The sequence below is a fragment of the Dermochelys coriacea genome, chromosome 7, assembly GCF_009764565.3.
Source record: "Dermochelys coriacea isolate rDerCor1 chromosome 7, rDerCor1.pri.v4, whole genome shotgun sequence".
NCBI lineage: Eukaryota > Metazoa > Chordata > Testudines > Dermochelyidae > Dermochelys > Dermochelys coriacea.
The window spans coordinates 23,417,848-23,443,000 of NC_050074.1; the positions used below are offsets into that span (position 1 = coordinate 23,417,848).

General features: G+C 41.9%; 1 protein-coding gene and 1 long non-coding RNA gene across 3 annotated transcripts in view; one reads left to right on the forward strand and one right to left on the reverse strand.

Moving 5' to 3' along the window:
* The window catches only part of LOC119859320, a 48,358-nt gene extending 26,891 nt beyond the window's left edge, over positions 1-21,467 (forward strand). For both annotated transcript variants that reach the window (XR_006282493.1, XR_006282492.1), the window contains exons 3-5: positions 7,449-12,269; positions 12,460-12,574; positions 21,118-21,467. This is a non-coding gene — a long non-coding RNA (uncharacterized LOC119859320). The remainder of the gene's footprint in view (positions 1-7,448; positions 12,270-12,459; positions 12,575-21,117) is intronic.
* Positions 218-23,748, reverse strand: RUVBL1 (RuvB like AAA ATPase 1). The gene is made up of 11 exons (XM_038411273.2): positions 23,466-23,748; positions 22,410-22,496; positions 21,462-21,594; positions 16,607-16,758; positions 14,925-15,014; positions 13,886-14,035; positions 12,114-12,177; positions 8,583-8,781; positions 4,793-4,895; positions 1,181-1,272; positions 218-845 (listed from the first exon to the last, which is right to left on the reverse strand). Exons 1-11 carry the CDS (start codon positions 23,604-23,606, stop codon positions 686-688), a joined length of 1,371 nt encoding a protein of 456 aa, XP_038267201.1. The 5' UTR covers positions 23,607-23,748; the 3' UTR covers positions 218-685.
* Between the last annotated feature and the right edge of the window lie 1,405 nt (positions 23,749-25,153).

Below are 25,153 nucleotides of genomic sequence, written 5' to 3' on the forward strand. Positions count from 1 at the left end.
TTTTCCAGGGTCTGAGGTGAGGCTGACTGGCCTGTAGTTCCCCGGATCCTCCTCCTCCCCTTTTCTAAAGATGGACACTACCTGAGCCTTTTCCCAGTCATCCGGGACCTCCCCCTGTCGCCGTGAGCTTTCAAAGATACTGGCCAATGGCTCTGCAGTCAGAAGAAATTAGAGGCTATTTCTTCAGGCAGAATGACAGAAGCACAACAGGCATTACTTGAAATATTTTATTAAAATATTAAAAAGCACTTCAGACAAACCACTTCAAATTTTAAGGAAGAGCTCCTGTCCAAACAAATTAAAACAAAGCTCATAAAGAAAACTGACTATTCTTAAGCATCAGCTTCAAAGAAATCAAGAGGCTTTTCCTGAGCCTAGAGCATTTTTGTAACCAAATCTAAAGGACAAGCAAAAATGATGGGTCTGTGTGTCTCCATTTCATGTACACTGAATAGAAGGGACAATAAAATGTTACAGGCATCAGGGAGCATCTTATTGCTTGCCAGCAAAGTAGGAAAGTTGGGCTGTTAGCCTCATGTCTTGAAGCATCTTACCATTTAAATACTTTTCAGTCCCAAGGGTGATTAACCATCAACATTTCTCTTCCCCATTTCTCCCAATAATTAAGCCAACCCTTGGGAGGGTTAAAAGTTACTCCAAAGCACATGATGTGCAACAAGCTGCTTTATTTCATGTACTTTTCTTGTTGATCAGCCAAGATTTTTGCAGATGATTTGGCATCATAGAAAAGTTCATTTATTTCTTCAATGTGCTCCTTCTCAATGCTGTCTTTCCCATTAATCTTGGCTAGCAGGTTAGCTGGTGTCAGTAACTGCACAGCATACCTGTGATCAAAGAGAATAGGCTGAATTAACTGTTACGATCCAGCATGTCAGCACAAACTCCTAAAAGGGTACAAGTAACCTTGTCAGATTCCTACCAAACCGCTGTACCAGAAGTGCAAAAGAGCAGCAGGATTCCAGGGAGTGCCCAGTGCACCTCGAAATGGGAGGACTATCACTTTTGGATAGTGTTTAAAAGCCATGCCTAGGGGGCTAGAGGTCACTGTCCAGCAACTAAGGCTCACTCTTACCCTGGGAAGGGTGTTGTATACTATCCCACAGCACCTCCAGATCCAATCCTTGCAGGATGTGAGAAAATTCCAATGGGCTCTACTTACCTTAAGGTTGTCTTGTTTCCAATTTCCCCTAAATGGTTTAGGGCTTCCTCACTAATATTAATTCCCTCTATCTGGGCTCGAAGTTTTATGATCTGTGGGGATAAGGTGGAGAAGTGAAGCTGCAGCAGTCATGTAACAGTCTGGACAGTAGCAGATACCATGCTTGTTAATTCATATCTCTCTCACTCACACTCACACTCACACTCACACTCTCACACACACACACACACACACACAATATCCTGTTTAGAGATAAGATATGAAACAAAAATGTGATTTTCATTTCAAACATCCATAGCATCCTTTAAAACAAACATCCCCCTCCCACCCCCTGCAAAATCCTAAATCATCCTGAATACCTCTGGACTTCATTAATCATCATTGTGAAGGGCAGGGGAGGGACTGCATGGGTTGGTAAAAAGTTTCATGATGATTTTGCAAGGCTGGTTAAGCCTACTCAGTAATTAGAAGCCTAGAATAAAGCTTACAGGGGAAAATCACTACAATCACATAGTTATTGACAAAGGCAGTCTGAGTCCTGTGTACACAGAAGCACAGAGATGCCCCAGTCTCAATCATGCATACTCTAAGTCATTGCTATACAGCCCACTCCTACAAACTCTATGAAAAACCCTGCTTTCCCCTCAGCTGCTCACTCCACACCATACAGTTTTTATTCGCTTGATAAGTAAGATGGTAAAATAAATCAAAGTTACTTTATAAGAGTTCAAACCTGCCCCTCCCTAAAATCACTAAGAAAAATCTAATCTTTCAAGAACAGTGGCAAGCTTGTACCAGTTTGAAGATCTTTGTAAAGTGAGAGAGCAAGATATTACCAATAAGCCTGAGTGTATAAAGCTTTAACAAAAGTGGCACAAGTCTGCCAGCAGTCCGTATTACCAGCTGAGTGATAAGGGGCAGACTGGATAATGATGTTGTGTTGTAGTGCTGAGATAACTCTGGAACTGCGAGCCTCATATAATACAGGTATTTTTCACTTTGGCAGCTTTGTAAACAAGATATCAAGAAGAACTCGTTTAAATTAAAGCCATAAAAATGCAGCAGGGGAGTCAGGAGTGGGGGAAGAGAGGGGTTTGACACAGCAGGAAGTTGTTCTAAAAACATTACATTTTGAAGCAGCTTTTAGAATGTTACAAATTAATGTTAGATTTGAGATTTTAAAAAAAACACAAACACCTTGTAAAATCAATTTCACTTTTCCATGCTTCCAGCTATTGCTACACTCCAGAAATACACCTTGAGGTGTTAGTTAATGCCACATTAAAAAGCAACTTTTATAACTTTTTAGCTTGTGAGAGGTACTGCTCAGTGACAAGAACATAAGATCAGGACGCTAAACCCAGCAAATACAGATAAAACTGCTGTAAAATAGAAGATGCGTTTGGGTGAGAGAGTTCAGAACAGAAGTCCCAATTATGCAAGTACAGGTGTAACAATACATAGGAGTTTTTATTAAATGGGGACTGGTATTTTATTGTAAAGCAAGTTTCTTCCACATCATTGTAGGATTAAGATATTTGGGATTCCTTTGCTCTCAGACTAACGCTGGATAATGGAATTTGTATACAAGCTACTAACTTAAATCACTCAACAGAAATTTAAGAAGCATTTTACATATACTATAAACTACCAAGACATGAGTGAAAGTTTTGCACAGACCATTTTTGAATCAGTCAAAAGTGAAGTTTCATTATTTTCAAAATTATTTTTTTTGAGTAATGAAAATTATCCTTAGAAGGAGCTCAAAGTTCTCATGTGATCCCCTGCAAGGGCAAAAAGTTTTTTTTTGTTTTGTTTTTTTTTTTAAATGCACATTGCCTCTGAAAACTGCTTTTTCCTAGCCCCCCCCACAAAAAAAAACCAAAAAGGGGAGAAAACCCATATAAAAATTAATTTAAAAACAAAGTGATTCCCTCCACCCCCAACCAAGGCTTGTGCGATTTTTTTTTTTTTAAACTTAAACAGCTCTATTTGGTCATGAATGAAACTCAGTTGTGCCAGCTCCCAACTTCCTGAGGTGGAGGTCAGTCATTAAGGTGGAATTGTCTAATTATGGACACATTAAACACCAAATGCCATGGTTTATTGGGCATAATCAGAAAGGCTCTGTATATGGCTTTAGGAACAGCACTATTGCAGTCTTTCCCCCACACAAGCAGGTCATGGCAATCACACAGTTCCTACTCTACACTTTTGAGAGTGGACAGTTCATATATTAGATCTTTAATCATTTAATAGGTTACAGGGATAGTTTGAGGGTGTCCAATGTGATGGCACAGCACACACCAGTTTATAATTTTATCAAAGTCCAATATTAACATTTTAATATAGTTCAACTCTACAAAAGGCAATTCAAAGTACATGCTGCTGCTACTGTAACACAACCTAGGAAAATGTAAGCACAATAGGAAGAAATCCAGGACAGAGTGGCAACCCTCACTGAATCTCCAGGCTTTGAGAGCAAGTCAGAACTTTAAAACTGGCTTTATAGAGAGATAAAACCCAATTGTATTATTGTACCATCTGGCCACTTCCATTGTAATCTGCACTACAGTGCTTCAGCTGTCCTTTCAGGTGCACAAAAACCATCCTGAGCATGCCTCAAAACAGCAATTCACAAAATCCTCCTCACACCAAACGAAATGAGGTTTTACCTCTACATTTATGTTCGATAAATGCCTCAGCTTCACCTTGGCACTTAGCCAGCAGCATGAGCCCATTATCTTGTGACAACGCTCCCTGCCATTGACACTATCTCCTAAATAATACAAAGAATTGACATGATAAACTGTAATGGCTCCTGTATCATGTCAGTTCACGCTATTGAGACACTAATGAGGAAGATCTTTGACACGATGCATCATAATGGCACCCAAGGATTATAATCGATACACAATACATTGTGCTGGCCCACATGGAAGTCTTGAGGCATTGAGTAATGTATCACTACAACTCTTCCTGCATGCTAGAACTCCACCTAGGAGTGTGGGGGGAAAAAAAAGGTACTGTATGGTTTTGTGAAGTTTAGAGACAGAAGTAGGATAAAGAGAAAGTACATCTAGAGCAGGAGTCGCAGAAGAGCAGTCTATAGAGTTCTACAACACAACCGCCCTCATCTTTAACATAGAGGTGCAGCCTGCCGAGACCAAAGGTCCCAACCCATAATGCTCCATTTCATATTAAGCAAAAAAAGCACCGCACATTGGAACCAATAGATTGTGTAGATAGCACCTCTATATTAGAGATAAGGGCAACAGCAATCCACTCCTTTTCTTGTGAGATAAGGTTTGCCTTTCAAGCCCCAGCCAATTTACCAATGCAGCCCTTTCAGGGGCAAAATTCAGACTCTACCACTCAAGTTCATCATATTGGTCAACACACACACACCAAAAAACCAATCCAGAAAGGCAAGTTAGTCACCATGTCTACAGGAGACTTCATGGCACAGAGATGGTTCTGGGACTAAATCCTGCTGCCCAAGCAGAGTTCAAATAGCTACAACGTAACATCACACATAGGCAAGTGCTAGTTCTTACCTCTATAGGCTGGAATTCCAGAGACTTTTAAAGTAGTATTTAATACAGCCCTTACCTGTTTCATTTCCTGAGGCGTATACAGCATGGTTCGAATAATCATCACCCGATCCAGAAGATCCAGTGGTATTCCGTGAGGGGACACTATATCCTCTGTGCCTCTGAAAGAGATACACGAGAGGTCAGACTCCTCATTCAGAGTTCAGCACATGGGCTTGGTTTAGATCAGGGGTTGGCAACCTTTCAGAAGTGGTGTGTCAAGTCTTCATTTATTCACTTTAATTTAAGGTTTCGCGTGCCAGTAATACATTTTGACGTTTTTTAAAAGATCTCTCTAAAAGTCTATATATCAAATAACTCAAATATTGTTGTATGTAAAGTAAACAAGGTTATCAATGTTTAAGAAGCTTCATTTAAAATTAAATTAAAATGCTGATCTTATACTGCTGGCCTGCTCAGCCCGCTGCCAGCCTGGGGTTCGGTTCACCTAGGCCGGCAGCAAAGGGCCGGCAGCCAGAACCCCAGACCAGCAGCGGGCTGAGCGGGGCCGGCAGCTGGGACCCCAGACCAGCAGTGGGCTGAGTGGCTCAGCCCGCTGCCTGTCTGGGGTTCCGTCCACCGGCTCCTGCCAGCCAGTGCCCTGCTCAGCCCGCTGCTGGTCTGGGATCCCGGCCCTGCCCACAGGGAGTGGGTACCTACCTTCTCCCTGGTTCTAGCCCATTCTCTTCCTCTCTCTCTGCACTGAGCTGAGGGTGGGAGTGCACTGAGCACAAGGCTGGGGGTGAAGGAGCAGGCTGGGGGTTGGGGTGTAGGGTCTGGCCAGGAGCTAAAATGAGGGAGGGGGGCTCAGGGTTGGGGCAGGAGGTTTGAGTGTGAAGTGCTTACCTGGGCAGCTCCCATTTGGTGCAAGGGGTGCAGGTGGGAATGTGGGGTGGGGGTGCAGGAGCTCCCATTTGGTGCTCAGGGTGGAGGTGGGAAGGTGGGGGGGGTGAAAGAGTCAGGGCATGGGGTGGGGGGGCTGGGTATGTGTGGGGTGCAGGAGTCAGGGCTAGGGGTGGGGGGCCTGGATATGTGTGCAAGATGCAGGGGTCAGGGCAGGAGGCTGGGGTGTGTAAGTGTCAGGGCAGAGGGCTGGGGGTGTGGGCTAGGGTCGTGGGTTGTTCCCAGCCCCCTGCCAAGAGAGGCTCATGGCAGGGGCCTGGCGGGGGATATGCCCTGATTCCACCCCCCTCCCCCAACTTTTCCTCCTCACCAAAGCAGCGAACTTGCTGTGGCTCCGCTTCTCCCCCTCTCTCGCAAGAGCCATCAGCTGATCGGTGGTAGGGAGGGAAAGGAGGAGGGGCAGGAACCCAGCATGCTTGGGGAAGAGGGGGGAGCTTGCCTGCCCTGCAGCAGCAACTGGCAGGACCAAGCTTCTTCACCCTGTGCCCGGGGCGGGGGGGGGGCGGAGAAGAGTGGGCTAGGGTGGGCAGGATTTTTAATGGCATGCTGCTGCGTGCTGGGTCCCGGCCTGGGTTCGGCAGCGGGCTGAGCAGGGCACGCGTGTCATAGGTTGCCAACCCCTGGTTTAGATATTGGCAGCAGAGTCAGGCTACAATAAAACAACCTGTGGACAGAAGGGTTTATTCTCCCACCAGGCACACTCACACAAGACACACTAACGGGAACTATGTCTATGACAAGGGAGAACAGACTCTGGAGTTTGTTCGCTAAACCTGGAACAGCCTAAAATGAAAATATTCTTTCCCCTGCATTCTTAATCATTTCATATAACAATATGGAAAGGTGGGAATTAGCTGGTGCCAACTTCTTTATAGCTTGTTCTCATAGTGCTAGTCAGTCCCTAAAGAACATGCATACTACACCTGTCTGATATTCCCAAGTATATTGTACATGTTCCAGCAAGAAGCAAATTATTTTTGCTGTAGTGTTTAACCAATAAAGCAGAAATTATACATAGTACTGAACATTGAGAGTATCTTCTTTGCTTAAACCAGCCATCACACTGCTCAGTTTTCCATATTATTTCCTTTATTCCCCTCACCTAGTATCGTAGTTGTTTATATTCCACATTAGTGATCCAGCAGACAGAGATGCAAGGGCAAGACTGTGCATTAAGTGTACAGTATAGTCCCTAGAACTCTTCTTTTACCAGGGAAAAGTAACACCAAGGATTCTAGATCTACCAACTCCTTAGGTAACTATGATGACCTTTCAATTTCCAAACTCGGTACCAGTTTTTGAGTGCTTCAGGCTCCGCGCACGACCCCCTACAGGAAGCTATGCAAAGGGTCAGTAAGAAAGTAAATTTCTGAAAACATCTCTCACTATGTTCACCAGTAGATGGCACGCTGCTTTCATATGAAGCTATTCCTAGTCATATTAGAATACAGAGCCAATTGTATTACACAAATGACTAGATACACCTCTTGATCCTGTTAAGGGTCATCTGCAGGCAGATATAAATGGGAAAGCAATTTAAAATACTTGGGTTAGTAGTATGATCTGTTAAACACTAAAGCCAATGGATTTTCAGGTAATCTATGATCTGTTTTTAAGGCAAGAGGAAAGGCATTCACTTTGTGACTTCCCACATGACAGATACCGGCACTAACATACCCTACTACCAGATCAATTATTTAACAGTATCTGCAGTTGTGTCCTGGTGTTTGGGAAATTCAATCCTTTAAACAGGTCTTCCTTGTATTTTGCAGGGTCCAAAGGAGATACAATACCAATCCTTACCTAATTCTTGGTGAGGGAAGCCATGCTTGAACCCAGTTAGTAACAACTGTTCAAACATAGGGTAAGAATCAGCTATGCGATTCCAAAAGCCATATGGTGGTACCATTTCTCTAGGTCTCCCACTCCAGGGCTGCTGTTCTTTGCACAGTTTATTTTAATATTTGTAATACAGTAGTGTCCAGAGGTCAAAGTGTGCTAGGTGCTGACCATCACACAGAAAGATATGGTCCCTCCTCAAAAGAGCTTTCCCATTGAAGACCAGATGCATCAAGTGGGTGTACCAAACACAGGGGACTGGGGAAGGGAGGACAAGGGTGAGATTATCTGATTACACAGAGTAGCTGTTTGCAGGTTCAATCAATTAAAACAAAATCAGTATCAATCCCTACTGGCAATTTATCTAGAAATTATCAGCTAGCAATTTACCACAGGCAACATGGTAGAAGTGGATCTTGGAGGGATCTGAAGGAAAATAGAGTGATTTTATTTATTAGTTCCGAGTGTGAGTATGAGAGGGTGAGTGCGCTTGTGAGAGAGATGGACTGGCTGGCATTGTTGGAGGAGCACAAGAGGCCTAGTCAATGCAATAAGACAGAAAAGTGGAAAGTGGGGGGAGGGAGTAAGCTGAGAAGGGCTTTAAAGGTGAGAACAAGAAGCTAAAAGTTGTTGCAGTGGAGAAATGAGAGCTAGAGAAAAGACTCAAAGAGGACAGGGGAAACAAGGTCCAGGAAGATGATCTTAGCAGCAGTGTTTTGAATGTAGATGGGGGCAAGCAGGAGATGTGTACATTAAAGGAAGCCAGAGAAGAGGCAGTTATAGTAGAACAAGGAAACAAACTTGTCAGTGGCAGCTGCTGAAGGGATCGAAAGGTGGGTCCCTGGAAACACGAGATGAAGAAACAATACTTCCACCCAACTCTCTAACCCAGTCATCTTTCTTTCCCTGGGGTGCAGCCCTCGAGCATTCAATGTGGCTCATGATCCATCCAGATGATCATCAGAGGTGTGTCAGCACCAAAGATGAAAGCATTCAAAGATCATAGTTCTTGGTATGGAAACAGCTAATTCTAACTCTTATGCAGAATTCAATTTTAAAAACTGTACCTGATGATGCAGTTTCCTCGGTTGGAAGCGAAGATGACGATGGGAGCAATAGAAGATTCTAGTGCGCGATGCAGATATGTGAAACATTCAATATCCAGCATGTGAACCTCATCTACAAAGAGCACACCTGGGACCAGCTCTGCAATGCCTTGATCAATGTATTTATTCACCACCTTGTTTATCTCCCCTCGAAGCTTGTCTAAGAGACAGGAAAGAAAACCATTTTAGTTGTTTTATTAGTGCTCTCTGCAGCTATGTGAAGGACCCTAAGACACTAAAATAGGGGATGCCACTTTCCTAGCATCTTGATTCTAAACTGATATCCTATCATGAATAGATGAGTCACTGTGATGCAAAGTCTCTGTGGGATTTGAGCCAGATTGACCCAAGGTCCCATGTTTTCTCATATGATATAGAGTCATGTTCTGGGGGAGTTACTGTTTCTCACTTTCAGTTCTTGGAACTTGTATACGAAGCTGGCCATTTTGTATGCACAACCCCTCATCAATGGTGTAAAAAGCAACTTGAAAAACAAAATTAAAACACAGCATGGATTCTGCAACAGAAAATCATGTCCCACTAGTCTTACACTTCTTTTTCTCTATTGATGGATTCTAGGCCAGAAGGGACCACTGTGCCCATCTAGTCTGCCCTCATGCATACCTCACACCATAGAACTTCCCCAGAATAATTCCTAGAGCAGATCTTTTAGAAAAATATTTGATTTGAAAATTGTCAGTGATAGAGACTCCACCACAACCCCAGGTAAGTTGCTCCAATGATAAACGACTCTCACTGTTTTAAAAATGCCTTATTTCTAGTCTGAATTTGTCTAGCTTCAACTTCCAGCTGTTGGATCTCGTTATATCTTTGTCTGCTAGACTGAAGGACCCATTATCAAGTATTTGTCTCCATGTCAGTACTTACTGACTGTGCTCAAGTCACTACTCAATCTTCTCTTTGCTAAGCTAACCAGACTGAGCTCCTTGAGCCTATCATTATAGAGCATGTTTTCCAATCATTTGACCGTTCCTGTGACTCTTCTCTGAACCCTTTCCAATTTATCGATATTCTTCTTGATTTATAAACACTAGGAGTGGACACAATACTCCAGCAGCAGTCATACCAGTGCCAAATACAGAGATAAAATAACCTCTCTACTCCTACTTGAAATTCCTGTTTATGCATCCAAGGATCACATCAGCCCTTTTGGCCTGAGGGTCACACTTAGGTCTCAAGTTCAGCTGATTACCCACCAAAAAGCTTTTGACAAGATCCCACACAAGAGGCTACCAAAGAAGCCGATTAGCCATGGGGTGACAGGCAAAGTATTGTCAAGAATCAAAAACTCGCTAGGACACACAAACCAAAGAATAAGGTTAAATGGTCAAAGTTTATCATGGCAAAAGGTTAAACTTTTGTACTAGGTTCAGCATTTAAAATAATTAATGATCTGGAGAGGGGTGGTGAGTAATGAGGTAGCAAAATTTGCAAATGACAAAGACCAGAGAGGACTAGGAGGAACTTCTGAGGACCTAACCAAGCTAAGAGAATGGGCAACATGATGGTAAGAAAAGCTCAATATCCATAAATGCAAAGCAATGCACATTGTAGGGAAAAATGTGAACTACTTTATGCTTTACAAAGTTTTTAAATTCACTTTTATCAACTCAGGAAAGGGACCTGGGTGTTGTCGTGGACAGACCAAAGTTCTCTGCCCAATCTTTAGTGGGGGAAAAAAAACCTAAACAAGATATAGAATGCACAAGGGATGGGAATGGAGAATAATACAGAAAATATTAAGTCATTATATAAATCAATGCTGCAGCCTCATCTGAAATAATGTGGAGTATTGGTCATTCTGTCTCAAAAAGGATATAGCAAAATGAAGACGGGTCAAAGAAGTGTGATGAGAATGATTAAGGGCATGGAAATCTCATGTGAAGAGAGATTAAAAAGACTGGTTGATTTACCTACAGAGATGAATAACAGGGGACATTAGACTGGGAACTTTTGTTCTACCTGTATTGTAATACAAGACAGTCAATAAAATTAAAGGTGGCAAATTCAAAAATAATATACCATATCTCCACACAACATGCAATGAGGCTATAGAACTCCTTGCCACATGAAGTTCTTGAGGCTAAGAACTTTACAAGATTCAAAAAGGGCAGGACACATACATAGATATAAAAAATAAAGTTAAAATTAATGCTAAATTTTTAGAAGGAATATGAAATTTCATACTTCAGGGATTAAGCCAATCTCTAACTATAAGAGATCAGCAACAATAGGCTGGTCAAGACAGATTACCCCACATCTGCTTACTGCAGGATTTTTGCATTTTCCTCTGAAGCATCTGGTACTGACCACTGTCAGACAGGATACTGGATAAGACTGACCTCAGGTCTGATCCAGTATAAAATTGCTCTCTTCCCAATTTCAATGTTTCTACAATACTGATTGTTTTCTATCTGACATTTATACATTCCACAGTTAAAACGTGAAAATACACTGAGGCATCAGACTGAGAGTGCCAGAAGAATTCTGTTATTCACCTAAGTATAAGCATTATCATCTGCTTGAAGGCCAAGTTCTTAGTACTTTGAACTAGGATAGTTCTCCTACTTGCATAGCTTGTGAGGAACTCTGACAGTGTTTCCAAGCATGACTGGAAAGAAAACTAAATACTGCTGGTTTATTTTAACGTAACATTTCAATATAAGCAAAAATATAATTCCTTAGCTTTTTGAACATATGGATCTCAAAGCTGTGCAAGATGTTACATGGATATAGTCTGACTTTAGAATATGGAAGGTGATCTCTGCAAGAGGTGGAATATTTCAAAAGAGCATCATTCAACTTTAGTATTAAAACAGACTTTGATCTGAATTTAAGTAAGATACCTGTTGAAGCACCTTTTCTTTCAACGCAAAAAGGACAAAAGATTTTTACTGTAGATATTTTTCCTTCTGTGATTTGTAGATAAGAAGAGAATCAGATCCCCTTATAACACCCATATTGAAGTCCATGGGCTGTTGCTATAGGTGAGTCAATGCCACACAGAACCACTCAACAGTGATCCTTTCACAGCCATTTTTCTACTTTGCAAAACTATTGTACAGTTGCATAATATGAGAAAGGTAGCAACACTCCAAGGTGAACGAAGAATTTAGTTCTATAATTGTATTGGTTTGTTCCTTCATGGAATGTTTGGGTCCCCTACCATATCAAGTGACACCATTTTGAAAGAATAGGGAGATAAATCCTAGTGTCCTGACTAACTTTCACACTCAATAAAATGGGCTCCAATGTCTTAAGCAACATATGGGATATTATTATTTGTATAATGGTGCTGCATTTGATTCCAGTCACTGCACTGCTGGCACCTAACTTGTGACTTTCTGAAGTATTCTGAAATAATTCACTATTAGAGTTGCTACATAAATTCAGTTCTATCAACTCCTTGTCTAGTAGGCATATGTATAGCTTATGTTGAGGGTTAAGATGTGGTGCAAGCAATTTTTATACCTGTAATTTCAGTTTTTTTAGGCTTCATCAATTGTCCCATCATGGAAAGGATGTCCTGCCCACCCTGGAAAAAGCAAAGTTAGAGATCAACAATTTCTCCTTCCTGTGCCGTTGCTCAATGCACCAGACTAGATACGGACCAGGCTATTATAGACGGTAGGATTTTGGCACCTTTAGGATACAAAGTTGAATAATCATTTATTTGGGGTCCTTTGTAATATTTTAGCTCTAACAATGGCTGATTCTGTTTCTAATCTAACTGTCCAACCCATTATCACATCACTGTCTTGGGATTCCAAATTTATCCTTTTTTAGTTAAAAGAATGCCTCTTCACTCCCTTTTAAGGTCTGGACTTTAGAGAGAACAGTGAGAGAGCTCAAAGTTTAACACCCTCAATTTCCCTCCTCACACAAATGAAACTGATCAGAGAGCAGAAAGGCTGGAGCTGCCTGTTTGGACTGTGACCGTTCAACTTTCCAATAGATGGATGGTTGTGTTGGGATTTTAAGACTTTTACATCCCTTATTTTTGTAGGGTGAGTCTAGTGGGGGTTTTTTGTTTATAAGGGAGATTATTTTGAAATAAGTAGATCAAGGGGCTGGAGTGTCAAATTGTGGGTATGTCAACCTTGTGAGTGTCGCTTCACATATAGAACCTATATGAATTTTTTTTTTAAGTCACTGTCTGTATACAGTACAGCTTGACAAAGTGGTGACCTCCCAATACTGTGGAAAAGAGGAAAAAACACTCCCTATACAAACAGTTTGCTACTGTAGAAAGCTTAAGGTGCTACTGCAAGTAACTGGGGAGTATATTAAGTTACTAAACATTTCTAAAGGATACAGGGGCACTTACAGAAATTACACTGAAGTCAGACAAGCAAAGATCATTTATCAAAAAGTGTTCACAGCTCCCATTTCATGGCTGATGAAACAATAAACTACAGAGCAAAGGAAGTTAATGTGTATCCAGAACATTTTAATAAATAAAAACAATGCAGACCTGCTGGCTGCTGCCAGTTCATGTCTTTAAGTATTGAGGATGGAAAGTAATCTACTCTTCACTCCCTATAAAAACCTTGTATTAACTTCAGCCTCTAGGTTTTTTGGTTAGTTAGGGTTTTTTTTTTTGGCACAGACTATGCTTTAGCTTCTAGCGCAGTGGTTCCCTGATGTCTTTTGAGGAAAGCACCCTTGTGATGTATTGGGTTGATACCCCCTTCTCCTGGTATTCTCTGGTACTATGCTTTGGCACTTTTTTCTCCAACTGCTCATTCTTGCACCTCTTTTGCTTTGCCCCCTTTCTCACTTGCTGCTATTCTTTTTTCTTTCTGTCCTTTGTTCATTTTCTCATTTTTTTTTGTTTTTTGTGTCCCCTGGCTATTCCTTCACTCCAGAAAGCTACTTGCTGGATGGGATGAAGAGCATCTACCAATGTGTCTATGGGGCTGGGAAATGTGCTCTTGCTGCCAAGAGTTTCAAGAGCAGATACACCAAGACGGAGCAAGCAAATTGCTCCCTAAACGTTTATGGAGCTGGTTCCGTGGCCAGGAACTGCAGGAAAAGGGAGAGAAGATGGGTTTCAAGGTGCTACCTACTGTTTTTTCAATAGTGGCAAGTTTTCAGTGGAGTGAGCAGATCCCACAGCCTGCAGCATTCCCCATCCTCACTGCTTCTCACCCTTTCCCACATGTCCTTGGGTTAGTCTGGTACCCATCCTCAGGCTAAAACAGTTTTTTGCACAGATGTAGAGTCTCTCTAGAGTCAAGTACCTGAGGTCTAGCATTGGCCACATCCAGGTCATGCAGGGTGACATCCTGAATAATTTCTTTTTTCTTGTGTACATCGCCCTTTGGCAAGGGGACGTACTCTTCAGCTTCAAGGTCAAATTCTGTGGCATAAGTATCACATCTGCCTTGCCTCTGTGAAAAAGGGTGGGTGGGGGAGTGGAGGAGGAGAAGAGAGGTAGAGGGGGAAGAGAAACACACGTATACAGTTAGTTTCATTGCCAAGACTTTGAGTGACAGTTGATAAAGGGCTTGGTTCACAATTCCAGTCCTGACAAACTTTGGTTGACACTTCAGAATATGCCTTGTTCCCTGCTTAGCAACATGCATATCCTATCTACTGATCAAGGCTCAAAAACCCTGTTAAAAAACACCTGATATTTTCCCACTGAATATTCCACCTCCCTCTGCTCTTCTTTTAACTGTATGCAATTTCTGCTAAAGGACAATTCCATCAGATTAACTAGAGATTGGGAGACCTGTTCAAGACTTCTTTGTAGGTGGGTGATTTATTATACGATACAAAATATTATGCTCATCCATTAAACAGCAAGTATCACTGTACACTACATTTTAAATCAGATATAAAAAGAATGCTAACTAATGCAGTATTCCCTTCTACATGCATACATCTTGTGGAGAAAATATGAGAGATAAAAGAAAGATTAAATACACTGCATATTTCAGTTTGAGAATGACTAAAGTTGTTTGGGTTTTTTCCCTCCCTTTTGAAAAAGATGTCTTGGTCTTAAAGGTTAAAGGAAAGAAAGCTCATCCCAGACAGCTGCAGGGACGGCTTCCTTGCCAAGATGACCTTAATTGTGAACTGGATGACCACCCTGTCTTGAGGCAGGAAGAATGTCTCCCTCCACAGCAGCGAAGTCCCGGGCCTTTCTTTAACAGTCTTATCCAGCCTCTCCAAGCCAAATAAGATTAATGGGTCATAGGGCCTTTGGCAGAGGAACACTGGAAGTTCTCTGAGTACACAAAGCAGGGTAACAGTCAAGTCATGTTTTGGCTTTACCTTGACAGCTCCACTGTTTGCTTCAATGTAAATCACATCCCCGGCTTCCACTCGCTCCTTCTGTAAACTTTCAAAGATGCTGGGGTCTAACTGGAGACAAACAACATGGGAGATTAGACAGTTCCATTGTACTGCAGAATGAGCATAAACCAAGAAATTTAAACCAAAGCTTGTTAGACAGTCGGACAAAATGAGTTAAGATTTCACTAAGTTGAAAATTTTGAGGTTCAATTCAATCTTTAGGGCAAGACCTAGAACAGGCTGCACAAAGGGTATTGTAAAATTTCCTTATTCACTCCCCCTGTTATTTGAGGAAGAGGCTTTGTGACTAAGCCATATTTACTGTTTTACTTAACTTTTATTTACAGAGGGTATTTAAACTTTTCTTGCCTAATCTGTTTTTCTGATGAATTAATGTTATCATACAAATTGCATTATGCCAAGTTGTGAGGATGCTGGTATATATCGGGAAGAGGATGTCTTACATTTATTACTGATATACTCTGTTCTCAGTGCTTGACTGCTAGTCAAACCTTATATAGGGCTAGCTGTTGGTTCTGGAATAGACTGCACCTGTTGACCACTCGAAGTCTTTTTATGTTTTTATGGAGTGATGTGATCCTTTTACTCATAGACTCAGACTTTAAGGTCAGAAGGGACCATCGCGATTATCTAGTCTGACCTCCCTTTGTTCTCTTTCCTACATGCAGTTACTAAATGATCAAGGTGAAAGCCAGAACATGGCATGCGCTTCTGTTTTTCTTGGGTGGATGGATCATTTACTTCCACTACGGATTCTCTTATTTTGCATCTTCAAAATGAACAAAGAGAAGACAATACGTGCTGAACAGCAGAGATGCTGCTGTAAATTCTCTTTTTGCCATTTTATATACTATATAGAGAAGGAAAACTGAGGTACAGATTAAGTGACTTGTCTACGGAAACAAAGGAAGTCAGGGTCTGACCTAGGAACAGAACTGGGTTTTTGGCTCCCAGTCATATGTTCAGACCACTGGACCTTCCTCCTTAACATAAAAAGGAGACAAGGAACATATGAAATAATATACACTAATACAGGCAAGATTTCAAGAAGCTATCTTCTAATATTCAGGTGGAGTACCAGTTTAAAAAAAAAAAAAAAGGTGCTTCCTTGTGTATTTAATTGTTATTATAAATATGGAGCTGTAGCTGGGGTCAAGCTCAGCATCACATACCAGCAAAATGTGCTGCCCTGGAGAGGCAGATCCATTTGGCTCCTGAGTTCAGTCCTTTATTCCATGGGGCTGGTAATGTTATCAAAGTGTCACACACAGGCATTTCTTGCAGTCTGAGCTATCCTTTGAGCTGTCTGAAGGTGTGTGTTTGGTGGGGAAAGTTAGGGGAAATGGCAGTTTTCAGAGGACCCCTGGATCAACAAATCCCCCTGTAGCTGAACACAGAAGGTTATTTGAAGTTAAGTCTTTAAAGTACTAGTAAGAGACCCAAGAGTCTAATATTTCTATATAATATGAACAGGTCAACTTGTTCATTACCTGTATACAGGTGACGGGGAAGAAATGGGCTGTTTTTAGCTTTATTTGGTACTGGGCTAGAGATCACAAAATTAGGTAAGATGGGAACAAAGGTGCAAGGATGCATATCTGGGACATGGAATGACATGCTGGAGAATTTATCATATATACCTTCAGCTGCTTTGTTCCTTTCGCTGTTTTGAGTCCTATAATTACATGGCTAATAGTTTTGCCATATCCACCCATCGGGTTCTCAGTCTCGCATGGAGTTAATTCTGTGACTTCACCTTCATAAACTTCCTTGGTCTCTTTTATCCTCAATCCTACAAGAAATAGTTTAGATGAATTGTGGTGTTTAAATGAGTGGCCATTTACATTTAATTACTCTTGACTCTCACCATCTAGAAGTCATTCTGGCCGATGTCTATAAACTGGAGAGCATTGAGGGTGTTTACATACTACAATGTACTTCATGGTAATTCCCTACTTTGGAAACTAGAAAATAAAAATAATACCTTGGGTTGTTTTTTTTTTTTTTTTTTTTTTTTAATATTAGTAGGAGAGAAAATAGATCCCCAGGTCACTTAATTGGAAAGCTAAGGACATTCATACAGTTTAAGTCAAAATCCTGATCAACAGTGATGGTATTAGGGACATTGAGATTTTAAAAACCAATGCCTTCATGTAACTTTAGAGATTCTAGTAAGAAAAAGAAAAGGAGTACTTGTGGCACCTTAAAGACTAACAAATTTATTTGAGCATAAGCTTTCGTGAGCTCACTTCATCGGATGTAACAAAGTTAAAAGATAAAAATGCATGTTAACTATTTTATTTTAAAGAGATTCTGACAGAGGTTAAGGTTTAATATTTAAAATGTTTGTTTTTTAAATTAATATATTATAGCCAAAGATGGACCACATATATAATTAAAGAGACCTCTGGTGGTGTGCAAAATTCAAACCACTCCTGGATTTCTGACAGTAGAGCCCCTTTAGAGATATGCAGACTTTTCTAGTCTGTGTACTTCTCTAGGACTCCCATTACCCATAGTATCTATTACAGTAACTCCTCGCTTAACGTTGTAGTTATGTTCCTGAAAAATGTGACTTTAAGCGAAACGATGTTAAGCAAATCCAATTTCCCCATAAGAATTAATGTAAATAGGGGGGGTTAGGTTCCAGGGAAAATTTATTGCCAGACAAAAGGCATTATACACATTTTAAACCATCAATTTAATGCAGGTATTAAACAGGCTGGCAGCCCCTCATCAGCTCCCCTACACACCACCCCCAGCACCTCCCGCCCGCCAGCAGACCACATGGATCAGCGCCTTCCCCTTGCTCCCCCGCCTCCTGCCCGCAGCAATCAGCTGTTTTGCGTCGTTCAGGCTGGGGGGAGGAGAGAGGAGGCGGCGCGCAGCCTTCCCCCTCCCTCCTGCCATCAGCTGGTTTGCGGCATTCAGGAGGCAAGGGGGAGCTGCGCACCGCCTCCTCGCTCCTCCCCCCAGCCTCCTGAACACCGCAAGACAGCTGATTGCCATGGGCAGGAGGTGGGGGGAGCAGGGGGAAGGTGCTGATCTGCGGAGGTCCACCAGCAGGGGGGATGCGATGGGGGGAGGGAGCCTGCCAGCTGTTGACAAAGCAGATAGCCAAACGACATTATAGGGAAGTATTGCACAACTTTCAATGGGCATGTTCTGTAATGGAGCAGGGACGTAACATTGGAATAACGTTAAGCAAGAGGACGTTAAGTGAGAAGTTACTGTACTCCCTCTATGGCCATCTATAATCAAATCTTTAATTGATATATAAATTTCTAAATATGGGGTGGAAAGAGTTTTATGGTCAGATTATCCTAAGAATAAACACCAGCACCACTATTATGCAAAGCTTCCAACTACATGAAAGTTCAAAGAATGCACTCCTTAACAGGCACTGTAAAATACATTTGTTATGAGGTTCATACACCATCCCAAAAATAACAAGTGGACTGTATTGAGATACAAGGGAACTCATTCTGTACAGGACTGGAGGTCACCAGAACCCTATAGAAGTTCCCTTGTTTTGTAGCTTTACCTTTTGCTATGAAATAAATACATGGATCAGACACTTCACCAGTAATCTTGAGTTGCTTATGGCAGGGCGGGGGGTATAATTTTGACAAAAATAATATGGGTCTGTCTCCCCCTGCTGGTCTCGTATTAAGAATGGGATTTTTAAAGTAAGACAAATGTGAATTATAAATAAAAAGAGTTTGATAATTTTCAGTGGAATTGTTAGTTTACCTTTGTTGTTGAATACCCTGCAATACACATCACATAGAATATAATTTCAGAAATTTAACATTTCTATATAGTGTCTTGGGTGTGCCTTAACAGAGAAATTAATAAGTCTCTGCTTTGAGCACCTTATTATTTAAGTGACATGAAATGAAGCAGGGAAGATAGCATATCACAGAGATTTACAGCTAATGGTGGTTGCTCTAGCCAATGGTAGGAATTGTTTATTATTGCTCCTTAGTTGTTAGAGATTTTAATTGGTTGTAGTAGGAGCAAGGTTTATTTTAGGCAAGAGGCAAAATATGGAGTTTAGATATGAAGATGAAGTTCTAGGTCAAAGAGCTCTTTAATGGAGGTATTTCCTGTGGTTATATTCAAATGTATGATTGCAAAAATGGAACTTACGGGGTCCTGTATTTATTGGCTTAATAGTACTATGAGGAGTAACATTTTGTTTGCCACGTAAGCAAGCAGTTATAGGTTGGAGACATAAGAAATAAATATACTATTTAAGCAGTGGCTATTTTAAGAGAGATTTTTGACTGTAACTGTGCTTTAACATATTCTGTCAACATCTTTGCCAAATGCTAATAAGCTCTGTACAGGATTAACATCTGTGCTTTTTTTTTTTTTTTTTTTAAATCAGAGGATAGAATTGCCCTGTAATCTTCTAGTCCCAGTACATCTTGTCTTTTTATGTCTTTTATGAGCCATAAGCTCTCCACAGCAGAGACTGCCTCTCTTGATGAGTCCTGAACAGCACCAAGCACGTCAGACCCTGATAATAAGTCTAGTATTAAGGAATCCTGACAATAATAATTCTGACAGAGAGCACCTTCAATATGGCAAAGAAAACAATCTAAATGAGAGATGGGAACCACACTGGGTACATTGTTAGGAAGCATGTCAATGAGCAGGGCCCAGAACAATTGGAGAATCTGATGCACTAGTGGCTGTCCATATGGGTACTGTCCCCAAACACAGCAGACTCTTGCTGTATCCAAGAATAAGAAACCCTGTGAATGACACTCGGGTATTTGACTGTTAGTCAGAATCATTTCAATAATACTGCAGAGGCTAAACCAACTGAAAGTACTATGCATAAGATGTATAACAGGCCACACATGTTGTGACCTGCTATGTGAAGAATCACATGACAAAGCACACTGTAAGTATTAGGATCACAGTGAGACTTGAGACAAGTGCTCCTACACTCAAAAAGTGTTATCTTACAGTCATCACATGCCTTGAATTGGTGTTATTCCAATTAGAAAACAAAACCCTTTTCTGAAAACATGCGCTAGAAATTCCTCTTTATGACAATGAAAGTAAAAAATTAGATCTGAACACGACTGGAAAGTGTTTACTTCATGTAAAACAGGAGCTTATTATTAGTCCTTTAAAATATGTTTGGATTTTTTGTAAGTGGTGTTGAAAGGAACAAATCTCCCCAAAGGAATGTTTTACAATAACTTGCATTAGGTAAATCCGACATGGAATTCAACAAAAGGGAATAGAAGAATCTCAGTCTTTCACTAGCACCACTCTTTGTTTAGAAGCATCCATGTGCTGACCTTCAGGGAATGTGAAGCACCAACAATGTGGTCGGCTGTTAACTAGAGGGAGTTAAATTACTGCTATCTCTAGGAATGACAATATGGAGACAGGTTTCATCTGCTGGTTCAAGTTTCCAAAGCTCTGACAAGGAATTTCATCACATCAAGGAAATACTGCAGACTGCTCTCTCTCATCTCTGATCTCCCTCCCCGCAAGCTCTGCCAACCTAACGGTAACTTACAGATTAGACTACTGAAAATTGCTTTTTTATAGAAATCAATGGGACACTTTTGTTTGGTTGCAGGCTTGAGAGAGATTCTTCACCAAATACCTAGCTGAAGTCCATGGTGAATCACTACATAGAAGCCAGGGAAATTAACTGATGCTGTGTTCAGACTGAAAACAATTAGGCTATCTTTATGTAATCCAAATGCATGCAAGGGACATTTTTGACTGACTTTATCAGTTGTCAGTAGCAATCATATAAAAGTAATACAAGAAGATTAATTTAAACACTCAATGATCTTTTGTTGCAAATTTAACTTTGTTCTTTCAGATAAAATGAAACCCAGACAATTCAAGTTAATTTCCTCTTTAATTCTAGAATGCATTTACCACTTAATAAGATACTCATCTTACTAGCATGGAACATTTTCTTGTGCTCACTTAGAATAAAATGTCAGGCAAAGTACTGATATGTAGAGACTTAGGTTTAAGTTTTTGGCTAGCAGGGATTGAGAATGTTGTCAAGAGAAAAAGAGGAGCATTTCCCTCTCTACAAAACCCTCCAGACCCAAGACTCATGTTGACAGATTCTAAAAGAGAATTTTTTTCTAACTTTGTCCAGCAACAACATGCAGGAACAGGAGAAGATCCTGGAGGACAAGGCAAGAGAATGGAAAAGTTTCCCCCCTGCCACAACCTTGGAAGGGAGATGAACTGGAATAACTGAGGTGACAAAGACATGAGCACTGCATTAAGTTTCAAAGTGCAGAAAACCCATACTGTCTCAGCTAAGATGAGGAACAAGACCAAATGAAACATGGCTAAAACATTGAAAACTGGAGCATGAAAACACAGCCCCTCACCAGAACTACTGGAAAAAGCTAGTGTTCTGTTGTTCAGATTTTTTTTTCTTTTTTTAAAAACCCACACATAAACACTTTACTCTTCTTCTATTTTAACACTTACCTATGGCTCTTCTGAAATTTTCCATCAGGACTTCTGTCTTCTTGATCTCGGTGGAGTATACCTCACTTCCAACCATAGGACAAAACGGAACCTTGCTTCCCAACTCTTGAGCAATAGCTAGAGCCAAAGCAGTCTATAAAAATTCAAGAGACTGAACTATTACACACTTAAAAATTCTCATGAGAAATAAATGTATAATGACTAAAAGATCTTGGGAAAAAGAGGATTGCCACTCCAAAAGGTTAAAATACTTTGCTCATTAAATCACCTTTTGTCCAAGAATCTGCAAGTGCTTTAAAAATATTCTTTTAAGCCGCACAGTGCTCAATTTTATAAATAGAGCACTACAAGTGCCTCCAGTGAGATGATGGAGAATGAGAAGTGGAACCTAGGAATCCTGACTCCCAGGTCCTATGTTCTTACCCACTCTACTTTCTCATATACAACTGTAGCACTTTCCCCTTACATCCATGGCTTTTATCCAAGGATTATAAAGCACTGCCACGAAACACTTTAAGCTAGTCATAGAACAGTTTAGTAGTATTGGGCAGTGTCTTTTTAACATCCAGTATGAAAGGTGTTAAGACTTGTAAAGTGCAAGAAACAAAAGTTAAAATGCTTTTAAAGCCCCAAATGTATATGTTTAAGAAGACCTTTCTTTAAAAATCACACACTTCATATTACGTTTTCATTCACTCATGTACACAAAGTGGTTTTTACAATGTTGGCACTAGAATGAGACACTGCCACCGCATGCTCGTAATATGGCAAAATACAATTTGGAGCAAGGATCAATGCTGGCTCAACTTTGCTCAAGTTTATACTTAAAAAAAGCTCCAGTAACTGGAGAAGATACTTGTTGAAATTATTACTAGGAAATATTTGACACCATTATATTTAAGATAGAGAGGTAGAGAACAGCTTCAGCACTGAGAAGAAAGACAATACCTTGCCAGTTCCAGGAGGTCCTGCCAACAGCACAGCTCTGCCAGCCATTTTCTTGCTTTTGATCAATTCCACTATAACACCACAAGCCTATAAATTAAAGAAATTAATTTAGATTTATCAGAACACCTAAAGATTACCTTAAAAGAACATTCTCAACCAGTTTAGACACAATAATACTTTTACACTGCCAGAGCACCTTTCATTCCAGAGGAACCCACAGTGCTTAATAAGAATTACCGCTTATAACACCATTAAGATTAAGTATGATCTCAATAATAAATGGGGAAACTCTGGCAGAGACAGAAGTGATTTCCCCAGATCAATGAAAATCTGTGGCAGAAGTACAAACAGAGCCCCGGAGTTCTGACACTTTACTGTAAATGCAAACTTCTTACAACTTCTTGCAAACTTATGTACCTATAAGTGTTTGAAAATGGAGTGGCCCTTAAACATTTAGGGTATAAAGAAAGACACACGAGAGCGTGGTCCAGTGGATAAGACACGGGTCTCCGAGTTAGCGGATCTGGGTTCCACCCAAGTTATGCTAATGAGCTACAGTGGGATCTTGGGCAAGACACTGTGCCGCTCCGTGCCTCAGTTTCCCCATCAGAAGAAACAGATGATGGCACTGTTGTAAAGTGCTCTGACATCTGTGGGTGCGTAGTGCTATACGGGTGAGCCGCCATAGCGGAGGTTAGACGGAGGAGGCCTGCAGGGCGCATGTAACTGGAGTTTTACCAACGGGCCGACAGGAGAGACAAAGGTTTAAGCAGCTGGACTCCGGCCCCTCCAAGTGGCCGCGGGAGGGGGCCGAACAAGTAGCCCCGGCAGGGGCCCCACGAAGCAGCCGGGCCGGACGTTTCGACTCGCGGGTGGCTGTTTTGGCGCCAGCGCGGGTAAGGGATGGGGCCCTGCGAGAGGGGGCGCGATGTGCCAACGGGCAGCAGAGCCCCCCCCCCCCCCAACAAGGGCCTCGCCGCTCAACCACGGAGGCCCTTTCTGCCTTCTGGGTACCCCCGCTCCCATCGCGGCCTCCCGTGGGTCGGGGCCCCTCACCTCTCGGGCGTTCTCCTGCCCCACCAGCCCGGCCCCCGCCGGCTTGGCCGCGCCGCTCTCATCCAGCCCCAGCCCCTTCACGTGGCTGTGCGCGGCGATGCGCTGCGTCTTCGACGTGCTCTTCACCTCCTCGATCTTCATCCCGGCGGCAACGGGCTCGGGGCTGCGGGGCAGAGACCGGGCTGCACCTCCCTCCTCTCCAGACGGGCACCGGGCACATGCGGCCCGCGCGTTACCAAGGCTCCCGGCGCCTGGCCAGCTAATCCCGCCTTCTACCTTGCCATTGGCCAGCGCCGCACGATCCTCGCTGCTTATTGGAGGGGGCATGTGTCTGTTACTGCGAAGGCTTGAGACAGCCCGCCCACCCACTTCCACTTGTGCTCTTAGTAGAGGTTCCGGCTTCACCCGCTTGCTCTGGAGCTACTGGGCCGGGATAAGGCAGCCTCTGTAGGACCCAAGCCAAGGCTTACAGAGTAGCAGCCGTGTTAGTCTGTATTCGCAAAAAGAAAAGGAGTACTTGTGGCACCTTAGAGACTAACAAATTTATTAGAGCATAAGCTTTCGTGAGCTACAGCTCACTTCATCGGATGCATTTGGTGGAAAAAACAGAGGGCCCTCTGTTTGCATCCGATGAAGTGAGCTGTAGCTTACGAAAGTTTATGCTCTAATAAATTTGTTAGTCTCTGAGGTGCCACAAGTACTCCTTTCCTTTTAGAGGAGGGTTAGAGAGGCTAGGGAAAGGAATTACAGGATCTGCGTGGGGCATGGGAGGAGGTGTGATGGGGGATTCCCAGGTTTAGGAGACTCCCCTCCCAGGTCAGATGCCTGGGGAATCTTGGGCTGCTCAGGTTACAGCCTTATGGGCCTCTGGCAAATGGAGGGGAGCGAGGACTGCTTGCTTCTAACGGATAGAAATATCTAGATTTATTTTCTGTGACAGTGGCTGTGTCAAAAGGACAAAGGGCACAAGCATTTGCTTGCTCTAGAGATCTCCTGAAGAGATTAGAGGCAGCCCTATCTCGTTCATGGGCTGCCTCTAATTGAGCCTGATTGTTTTGCTGGAACTTACTGGTAAAGGACTCTCTGTGCAGGTATGGGAGAGGCATGGGGTCTCTTGCCCCTGTGCTCAGGTGGCCCATTGATTTTGCACTAGTTTGGAAGAGGGTGTAACCATCAGTGAAATAGTGATAGCTTGAAGAAAACACTTCTTAAAAATCTATACTTTGGTCCCACTAACATTTCTCTTTTAGCTAACACTTCCCTTTTAAAGGAATAATGCTCTAAACATTTCTAATAGAGATAGCAAAATTAACCTTTTATCTTTCAGCTGTCTTGTAATTTCCTTCATTAACATTTTATAATGCTTTGTATTAGCTGCAAAAAGAAAAGGAGGACTTACGGCACCTTAGAGACTAACAAATTTATTTGAGCATAAGCTTTCGTGAGCTACAGCTAATATTACAGCTAATATTTCAGACTAATACTCTGAAACCTGTATTAGTCGTGTACATGGAAAAGTAGTTTTTCCATACAAAGTGTTTGTGTAAGCAGCTGAGTTCTGATATGGCTCTGAACAATGTACATGCTCTGTATATACATAAGCATACCCCCTTTATGGGGTTTGGCGTTATTTATAATCAAAATAAGATTCCCTCCATCCCGCATATGGCTGTTTTGGAGTGTTCCTG

Excerpts from the sequence above, each read along its gene's own strand:
- RUVBL1 (XM_038411273.2), bottom strand. The coding sequence starts at position 23,606 with ATGAAGATCGAGGAGGTGAAGAGCACGTCGAAGACGCAGCGCATCGCC. Across the intron at positions 15,015-16,606 it reads AAGGAACAAAGCAGCTGAAG|TTAGACCCCAGCATCTTTGA; the intron begins GTATATATGATA and ends GTTTGTCTCCAG. Across the intron at positions 12,178-13,885 it reads TGGCCAATGCTAGACCTCAG|GGTGGGCAGGACATCCTTTC; the intron begins GTACTTGACTCT and ends TGCTTTTTCCAG.